Source organism: Lampetra fluviatilis, chromosome 70, assembly GCF_964198595.1.
Source record: "Lampetra fluviatilis chromosome 70, kcLamFluv1.1, whole genome shotgun sequence".
In the NCBI taxonomy this organism is placed as follows: Eukaryota; Metazoa; Chordata; class Hyperoartia; order Petromyzontiformes; family Petromyzontidae; genus Lampetra; species Lampetra fluviatilis.
This window is the reverse complement of record NC_136344.1, coordinates 499,491-511,254: the sequence shown is the minus strand read 5'-3', so window position 1 is coordinate 511,254 and position 11,764 is coordinate 499,491. Positions and strand designations below refer to the sequence as shown.

The window sequence follows — 11,764 nt, the reverse complement described above, 5'->3', positions numbered from 1 at the left end:
GTTGTTGTGGTTGTTGAGGTTGTGGTGGTGCTGGTTGTATATTGTTGTGGTTGTTGTTGCTGTGGTGTTAGTTGTTGTGGTTGTTGAGGTTGTGGTGGTGGTGGTTGTAAATTCATGGCGACGCTCCCTCTGCGTTGGCGGCCGACAGCGTCGCGCTTCCCGCCAGCGGCGCCTTGTCCTCCGTCACCGCCGGCGACAATTCCACGGTGCTGTGGCCGGATGGACTGGCCGCCTTGAGTTCCCTGCGGAGGCCGAGGAAGAGAGGGGGGAGAGAGATTAGAAACCGCGATGGTGGAAATGATGACCCGGTCTCTACTCTAGACCCTGAGACCCTGAGACCCGGTCTCTACTCTAGACCCTGAGACCCGGTCTCTACTCTAGACCCTGAGACGCGGTTTCTACTCTAGACCCTGAGACCCGGTCTCTACTCTAGACCCTGAGACCCTGAGACCCGGTCTCTACTCTAGACCCTGAGACCCGGTCTCTACTCTAGACCCTGAGACCCTGAGACGCGGTCTCTACTCTAGACCCTGAGACCCTGAGACCCGGTCTCTACTCTAGACACTGAGACCCTGAGACGCGGTCTCTACTCTAGACCCTGATCTCCGGTTTCTACTCTAGACCCTGAGACCCTGAGACCCGGTCTCTACTCTAGACCCTGAGACCCGGTCTCTACTCTAGACCCTGAGACCCTGAGACCCGGTCTCTACTCTAGACCCTGAGACCCGGTCTCTACTCTAGACCCTGAGACCCTGAGACGCGGTCTCTACTCTAGACCCTGAGACCCTGAGACCCGGTCTCTACTCTAGACACTGAGACCCTGAGACGCGGTCTCTACTCTAGACCCTGATCTCCGGTTTCTACTCTAGACCCTGAGACCCTGAGACGCGGTCTCTACTCTAGACCCTGAGACCCTGAGACCCGGTCTCTACTCTAGACCCTGAGACCCTGAGACCCTGAGACCCGGTCTTTACTCTAGACGCTGAGACCCTGAGACCCTGAGACCCTGAGACCCGGTCTCTATTTTAGACGCTGAGACCCTGAGACCCGGTCTCTACTCTAGACCCTGAGACTCTGAGACGCGGTCTCTACTCTAGACCCTGAGACCCGGTCTCTACTCTAGACCCTGAGACCCTGAGACCCGGTCTCTACTCTAGACTCTGAGACTCTGAGACCCTGAGACCCGGTCTCTACTCTAGACTCTGAGACCCTGAGACCCGGTCTCTACTCTAGACACTGAGACTCTGAGACCCGGTCTCTACTCTAGACCCTGAGACCCTGAGACCCGGTCTCTACTCTAGACTCTGAGACTCTGAGACCCTGAGACCCGGTCTCTACTCTAGACCCTGAGACCCTGAGACCCGGTCTCTACTCTAGACCCTGAGACCCTGAGACCCGGTCTCTACTCTAGACCCTGAGACCCTGAGACCCGGTCTCTACTCTAGACCCTGAGACCCTGAGACCCGGTCTCTACTCTAGACTCTGAGACTCTGAGACCCTGAGACCCGGTCTCTACTCTAGACTCTGAGACCCTGAGACCCGGTCTCTACTCTAGACACTGAGACTCTGAGACCCGGTCTCTACTCTAGACCCTGAGACCCTGAGACCCGGTCTCTACTCTAGACTCTGAGACCCTGAGACCCGGTCTCTACTCTAGACTCTGAGACCCTGAGACCCGGTCTCTACTCTAGACTCTGAGACCCTGAGACCCGGTCTCTACTCTAGACTCTGAGACCCTGAGACCCGGTCTCTACTCTAGACTCTGAGACCCTGAGACCCGGTCTCTACTCTAGACTCTGAGACTCTGAGACCCTGAGACCCGGTCTCTACTCTAGACTCTGAGACCCTGAGACCCGGTCTCTACTCTAGACACTGAGACTCTGAGACCCGGTCTCTACTCTAGACCCTGAGACCCTGAGACCCGGTCTCTACTCTAGACTCTGAGACCCTGAGACCCGGTCTCTACTCTAGACACTGAGACCCTGAGACCCGGTCTCTACTCTAGACTCTGAGACCCTGAGACCCGGTCTCTACTCTAGACTCTGAGACCCTGAGACCCGGTCTCTACTCTAGACCCTGAGACCCTGAGACCCGGTCTCTACTCTAGACCCTGAGACCCTGAGACCCGGTCTCTACTCTAGACCCTGAGACCCTGAGACCCGGTCTCTACTCTAGACTCTGAGACTCTGAGACCCTGAGACCCGGTCTCTACTCTAGACTCTGAGACCCTGAGACCCGGTCTCTACTCTAGACACTGAGACTCTGAGACCCGGTCTCTACTCTAGACCCTGAGACCCTGAGACCCGGTCTCTACTCTAGACGCTGAGACCCTGAGACCCGGTCTCTACTCTAGACTCTGATCTCCGGTCTCTACTCCAGTCACCTGATCCCTGTCTCCAGGGCTTCGATGGATGTGCGGCTCTGCAGCAGTTCGGCGCGTAGCCGAGACGTCTCCTGATGGGCCTCAGCGAGCTCCTTGAGGAGCCGGAAGTTCGTCTCCTCAAGACTCTCGCAAAACGCCTTGCGGCGCGCGCACGCAGACGTCAACAACAACGATCAACAACCAACAACAACAACAACAACAATTGGCAACAAGCACAGCACTCGGCAGAAATCGACGGCAACAAACACGGCCATCAACAACGGCCACCGACAATAACCGCAACCATCAACAACAAAAACAACCATCAACAACAAAAACAACCATCAACAACAACAACCATCAACAACCATCAACAACCGCAACCATCAACAACAAAAACAACCATCAACAACAAAAACAACCATCAACAACAACAACCATCAACAACAACAACCATCAACAACCGCAACCATCAACAACAAAAACAACCATCAACAACCGCAACCATCAACAACAAAAACAACCATCAACAACAACAACCATCAACAACAAAAACAACGGCCACCAACAACAACCGCAACCATCAACAACAAAAACAACCATCAACAACAACAACCGCAACCATCGACAACCACAACCATCAACAACAAAAACAACGGCCACCAACAACAACCGCAACCATCAACAACAAATACAACCATCAACAACAACAACCACAACCATCAATAACCACCACCACAACCACCATCAACAACCACAACCAACCACGTGGTGGTTGTTGGTTCTTGTGGTTGTTGTCGTGATTGTTGTTGTGGTTGTGGTTGTTGTTGTTGTTGTTGTGGTTGTTGTTGTGGTTGTTGTTGTGGTTGTTGTCGTGGTTGTTGTCGTGATTGTTGTCGTGGTTGTTGTGGTTGTTGTTGTTGTTGTTGTGGTTATTGTTGTTGTTGTGGTTGTTGTCGTGGTTATTGTCGTGGTTCTTGTGGTTATTGTTGTGGTTGTTGTTGTGGTTGTTGTTGTGGTTGTTGTTGCGGTTGTTGTGGTTGTTGTTGTGGTTGTTGTGGTTGTTGTTGTGGTTGTTGTTGTGGTTGTTGTGGTTGTTGTCGTGGGTATTGTTGTGGTTGTTGTTGTGGTTGTTGTTGTCGTGGTTGTTGTCGTGATTGTTGTCGTGGTTGTTGTGGTTGTTGTTGTTGTGGTTGTTGTTGTGGTTGTTGTTGTGGTTGTTGTGGTTGTTGTTGTGGTTGTTGTTGTGGTTGTTGTGGTTGTTGTTGTGGTTGTTGTTGTGGTTGTTGCTGTTGTAGTGGTGGTTGTTGTTGTGGTTGTTGTTGTGGTTTTTGTGGTTGTTGTGGTGGTTGTTGTTCTGGTGGTGGTTATTGTTGCTGTTGTGGTTGTTGTTGTTATTGTTGTGGTGGTTATTGTGGTTGTGGTGGTTGTTGTTATTATCGATTTTGTTGTAGTTATTTTTATTTTTTTGTGGTTGTGGTGGTGGTAGTTATCGTTTGTAGTTGTTGTTGTGGTTGTTGTGGTGGTGGTTGTGGTGGTTGTTGTTGTTGTTGTGGTGGTTGTTGTTGTTACCCGGCTCTCCTCTAGGCTGTCGAAGGGGCCTGGTGAGTCATCGAGGCAAAGGAACTCCCTCACGGGGACACTGACACAGTCACAGACAGTCACACACAGACACACAGACACACACACAGACACACACACACACAGTCACACACACACAGTCACACAGACACACACACACAGTCACACACACACACACAGACACACACACACAGACACACACACACAGTCACACACAGTCACACACACAGACACACACACAGACACACACACAGACACACACACACACACAGACACACACACACACAGACACACACACACACAGACACACACACAGACACACACACACGCACAGACACACACACACACACAGACACACACACACACAGTCACACACACACACAGTCACACACACACAGTCACACAGACACACACACACAGTCACACACACAGACACACACACACAGACACACACACACAGTCACACACAGTCACACACACAGACACACACACAGACACACACACAGACACAGACACACACACACACACACAGACACACACACAGACACACACACACAGACACACACACAGACACACACACACGCACAGACACACACACACACACAGACACACACACACACACAGACACACACACACACACAGACACACACACACACAGTCACACACACACAGACACACAGACAGACACACACACAGTCACACACACAGACACACACACAGACACACACACACACAGTCACACAGTCACACACAACAACAACAACCGCCATTCGCCACTAAGTCGCGGTGACGTCACCACGACGCTTGTGCCAGGCCATGTGCACCTTGAGGCTAACACGTGAAGTGTCGAACGCCCGCTGGCAGGAGGTCACGGGGCAGACCCAGCAGGTGCCACGGGTCGACTGACCGAGATGATGACTGGCTGATGCACCACCTGTGCCCCCTACTGTGCCAACTTGCTGTGCTTTAGCCACCCGGCGCTCCGCTCGTTGTTGTGAGCGTCGCTCCTCCGCCCTCCGTTGTTGTTGGAGGGCGACTGCCTCCAACTGCCCAGTAGCGTCCTTCACGAGCCTCCTCCACTGAGGCCGATCTTGACACCGCTGGTACCAGTCATCGGCAAGTCCACTCAGCTCCACATCCTCCTGTACCACATCGCTCCACCTCTTCTCTAGCCCGTGTCACTCACACACTCACCCACTCACTCAGCTCCACGTCATCCTGTACCACGTCACTCCACCTCTTCTCTAGCCCGTGTCACTCACACAGTCACCCACTCACTCAGCTCCACGTCCTCCTGTACCACGTCACTCCACCTCTTCTCTAGCCCGTGTCACTCACACACTCACCCACTCACTCAGCTCCACGTCCTCCTGTACCACGTCACTCCACCTCTTCTCTAGCCCGTGTCACTCACACACTCACCCACTCACTCAGCTCCACGTCATCCTGTACCACGTCACTCCACCTCTTCTCTAGCCCGTGTCACTCACACAGTCACCCACTCACTCAGCTCCACGTCCTCCTGTACCACGTCACTCCACCTCTTCTCTAGCCCGTGTCACTCACACACTCACCCACTCACTCAGCTCCACGTCCTCCTGTACCACGTCACTCCACCTCTTCTCTAGCCCGTGTCACTCACACACTCACCCACTCACTCAGCTCCACGTCCTCCTGTACCACATCACTCCATCTCTTCTCTAGCCCGTGTCGCACCCGTTTAGCCCCCTCGATCCGGACGAACAAAAGCTGTTTAGGCATGCGGTGGCTGGGCATGCGGGCTACATGACCCAGCCAACGCAGCCTTGCCTACCGGAGGAGCTCACCGATGGGACTTTGCCCAGATATTTTGAGGATTTGTGAGCTCCTCACACAATCCAGCCTGCAGGTTAAACCCAGGATGGATCGTAGGCACACACACTCACCACCACACTCCTCAGCAGGGCCACCACCACCACGATCATCACCACCATCACCACACTCACCACCACCACACTCACCACCACACTCACCACCACACTCACCACCACACTCACCACACTCACCACCACCACGCTCACCACCACACTCACCACCACGCTCACCACCACACTCACCACCACGCTCACCACCACCACCACGCTCACCACCACACTCACCACCACGCTCACCACCACACTCACCAGTTGGCCACGTCTTGGTGAGCGACGAGGTTTTGCAGGAATGCGGCCAGCCCCAGGGTCCTCTCCTCCACTCACGACCACGCTCACCACTCACTCACCACCACCACACTCACCACCACCACACTCACCACCACCACCACACTCACCACCACACTCACCACCACACTCACCACCACACTCACCACCACACTCACCACCACACTCACCACCACCACACTCACCAGTTGGCCACGTCTTGGTGAGCGACGAGGTTTTGCAGGAATGCGGCCAGTCCCAGGGTCCTCTCCTCCACTCACCACCACGCTCACCACCACGCTCACCACTCACTCACCACCACCACCACACTCACCACCACACTCACCACCACCACCACCACCACGCTCACCACCACACTCACCACCACACTCACCACCACACTCACCACCACCACACTCACCACCACGCTCACCACCACCACCACCACACTCACCAGTGGGCCACGTCTTGGTGAGCGACGAGGTTTTGCAGGAATGCGGCCAGCCCCAGGGTCCTCTCCTCCACTCACCACCACACTCACCACCACGCTCACCACTCACTCACCACCACCACCACACTCACCACCACACTCACCACCACCACCACCACGCTCACCACCACACTCACCACCACACTCACCACCACACTCACCACCACCACACTCACCACCACCACCACCACGCTCACCACCACACTCACCACCACACTCACCACCACACTCACCACCACACTCACCACACTCACCACCACCACACTCACCACACTCACCACCACCACACTCACCACCACCACACTCACCACCACCACGCTCACCACCACCACTCACCACCACACTCACCACCACCACACTCACCACCACCACCACCACGCTCACCACCACGCTCACCACCACGCTCACCACTCACTCACCACCACCACACTCACCACCACCACACTCACCAGTTGGCCACGTCTTGGTGAGCGACGAGGTTTTGCAGGAATGCGGCCAGCCCCAGGGTCCTCTCCTCCAAGAACTCGACCTCAAAGTTGTCCCTGAACCAGCGTTTGGGGGGCAACGCCAGGCGGAAACCGGGGAACATCTCGCGTAGCTACGGGGGGCATCAACAACAACAACAACAACAAACAAACAACAACAACAAACAACGTCAACAGTAACATCGCCACAACATCAGCAACATCAACAATAACATCAGCAACATCAACAACATTAACGAACAAAAACACGTACACGCACGCACATACATACACGCACACTCGCACACACACACACGTACACACACGCACGCACATACACGCACACTCGCACACACACACACGTACACACACGCACGCACATACACGCACACTCGCACACACACACGTACACACACGCACGCACATACACGCACACTCGCACACACACACACGCACGCACATACACGCACACTCGCACACACACACACGTACACACACGCACGCACATACACGCACACTCGCACACACACACACGTACACACACGCACGCACATACACGCACACTCGCACACACACACACGTACACACACGCACGCACATACACGCACACTCGCACACACACACACGTACACACACGCACGCACATACACGCACACTCGCACACACACACACGTACACACACGCACGCACATACACGCACACTCGCACACACACACACGTACACACACGCACGCACATACACGCACACTCGCACACACACACACGTACACACACGCACGCACATACACGCACACTCGCACACACACACACGTACACACACGCACGCACATACACGCACACTCGCACACACACACACGTACACACACGCGCGCACATACACGCACACTCGCACACACACACACGTACACACACGCACGCACATACACGCACACTCGCACACACACACACGTACACACACGCACGCACATACACGCACACTCGCACACACACACACGTACACACACGCACGCACATACACGCACACTCGCACACACACACACGTACACACACGCACGCACATACACGCACACTCGCACACACACACACGTACACACACGCACGCACATACACGCACACTCGCACACACACACACGTACACACACGCACGCACATACACGCACACTCGCACACACACACACACGTACACACACGCACGCACATACACGCACACTCGCACACACACACACGTACACACACGCACGCACATACACGCACACTCGCACACACACACACGTACACACACGCACGCACATACATGCACACTCGCACACACACACACGTACACACACGCACGCACATACACGCACACTCGCACACACACACACGTACACACACGCGCGCACATACACGCACACTCGCACACACACACGTACACGCACATACACGCACACGCACACGCACACACACGTACACACACGCACGCACATACACGCACACTCGCACACACACACGTACACGCACGCACGCACATACACGCACACTCGCACACACACACACGTACACACACGCACGCACATACATGCACACTCGCACACACACGCACGTACACACACGCACGCACATACACGCACACTCGCACACACACACACGTACACACACGCACGCACATACATGCACACTCGCACACACACACGTACACACACGCGCGCACATACACGCACACTCGCACACACACACACGTACACACACGCACGCACATACACGCACACTCGCACACACACACACGTACACACACGCACGCACATACACGCACACTCGCACACACACACACGTACACACACGCACGCACATACACGCACACTCGCACACACACACACGTACACACACGCGCGCACATACACGCACACTCGCACACACACACACGTACACACACGCACGCACATACACGCACACTCGCACACACACACACGTACACACACGCACGCACATACACGCACACTCGCACACACACACACGTACACACACGCACGCACATACACGCACACTCGCACACACACACACGTACACACACGCACGCACATACACGCACACTCGCACACACACACACGTACACACACGCGCGCACATACACGCACACTCACACACGTACACACATACACACACGCACGCACATACACGCACACTCGCACACACACACACGTACACACGCACGCACATACACGCACACTCGCACACACACACACGTACACACACGCACGCACATACACGCACACTCGCACACACACACACGTACACACACGCACGCACATACACGCACACTCGCACACACACACACGTACACACACGCACGCACATACACGCACACTCACACACGTACACACATACACACACGCACGCACATACACGCACACTCGCACACACACACACGTACACACACGCACGCACATACACGCACACTCGCACACACACACACGTACACACACGCGCGCACATACACGCACACTCACACACGTACACACATACACACACGCACGCACATACACGCACACTCGCACACACACACACGTACACACACGCACGCACATACACGCACACTCGCACACACACACACGTACACACACGCACGCACATACACGCACACTCGCACACACACACACGTACACACACGCACGCACATACACGCACACTCGCACACACACACACGTACACACACGCACGCACATACACGCACACTCGCACACACACGCACGTACACACACGCGCGCACATACACGCACACTCGCACACACACACGTACACACACGCACGCACATACACGCACACTCGCACACACACACACACGTACACACACGCACGCACATACACGCACACTCGCACACACACACGTACACACACGCACGCACATACACGCACACTCGCACACACACACACGTACACACACGCACGCACATACACGCACACTCGCACACACACACACGTACACACACGCACGCACATACACGCACACTCGCACACACACACACGTACACACACGCACGCACATACACGCACACTCGCACACACACACACGTACACACACGCACGCACATACACGCACACTCGCACACACACACACGTACACACACGCACGCACATACACGCACACTCGCACACACACACACGTACACACACGCACGCACATACACGCACACTCGCACACACACACACACGTACACACACGCACGCACATACACGCACACTCGCACACACACACACGTACACACACGCACGCACATACACGCACACTCGCACACACACACACGTACACACACGCACGCACATACATGCACACTCGCACACACACGCACGTACACATGTACGCACACTTACAGGCACGTACACACACGTACGCACAAACACACGTACACGTACGCGCACATACACGCACACACACGCACACACACGCACGTACAAACACACGCACGTACACGCACACACACGCACATACACGCACATACACGCACATACACGCACACACACGCACATACACGCACATACACGCACATACACGCACATACACGCACATACACGCACACACACGCACACACACGTACGTACAAACACACGCACGTACACGCACACACACGCACACACACGCACACACACGTACGTACAAACACACGCACGTACACGCACACACACGCACACACACGTACGTACAAACACACGCACGTACACGCACACACACGCACACACACGTACGTACAAACACACGCACGTACACGCACACACACGCACATACACGCACATACACGCACACACACGCACACACACGTACGTACAAACACACGCACATACACGCACATACACGCACACTCACACACGCACACACACGCACGCACATATACGCACACTCACACACACATACGCACATACACGTACCCGCACGTACGTACGTACAAACAGATGTACACACGCACACACACACACGCACACACACACGTACACACACATACACACACACGTACACACGCACACACACACGTACACACACACGTACACACACGTACACACACACGTACACGCACGTACGTACACACACGTACACGCACGTACGCACCTTGTCGTTGAGGCGGGAGAAGTCGGTGTACCTGCGGAAGACGACCCAACTCTCCCCAACGCTCCGTCGCACCAGCACCTTGTAGACCTGCAGACGAGTGGAGACTCAGAGTCTAGAGTAGAGACCGGGTCTCAGGGTCTCAGGGTCTAGAGTAGAGACCGGGTCTCAGGGTCTCAGTGTCTAGAGTAGAGACCGGGTCTCAGGGTCTAGAGTAGAGACCGGGTCTCAGGGTCTAGAGTAGAGACCGGGTCTCAGGGTCTAGAGTAGAGACCGGGTCTCAGGGTCTCAGTGTCTAGAGTAGAGACCGGGTCTCAGGGTCTAGAGTAGAGACCGGGTCTCAGGGTCTCAGGGTCTAGAGTAGAGACCGGGTCTCAGGGTCTAGAGTAGAGACCGGGTCTCAGAGTCTCAGTGTCTAGAGTAGAGACCGGGTCTCAGGGTCTAGAGTAGAGACCGGGTCTCAGGGTCTCAGGGTCTAGAGTAGAGACCGGGTCTCAGGGTCTAGAGTAGAGACCGGGTCTCAGGGTCTCAGGGTCTAGAGTAGAGACCGGGTCTCAGGGTCTCAGGGTCTAGAGTAGAGACCGGGTCTCAGGGTCTCAGGGTCTAGAGTAGAGA

General features: G+C 55.0%; 1 protein-coding gene across 1 annotated transcript in view; it reads right to left on the bottom strand.

Moving 5' to 3' along the window:
• LOC144952881 (uncharacterized) overlaps nt 1–11,764 on the bottom strand; it is an 18,257-nt gene continuing 6,493 nt past the window's right edge. Inside the window, exons 4-8 of the mRNA XM_078883351.1 lie at nt 11,153–11,239; nt 7,060–7,208; nt 3,935–4,004; nt 2,384–2,520; nt 1–242 (exon numbers count right to left, since the gene is read on the bottom strand). Coding sequence (XP_078739477.1) covers nt 113–242; nt 2,384–2,520; nt 3,935–4,004; nt 7,060–7,208; nt 11,153–11,239 — 573 coding nt within the window. The 3' untranslated portion in view covers nt 1–112. The remainder of the gene's footprint in view (nt 243–2,383; nt 2,521–3,934; nt 4,005–7,059; nt 7,209–11,152; nt 11,240–11,764) is intronic.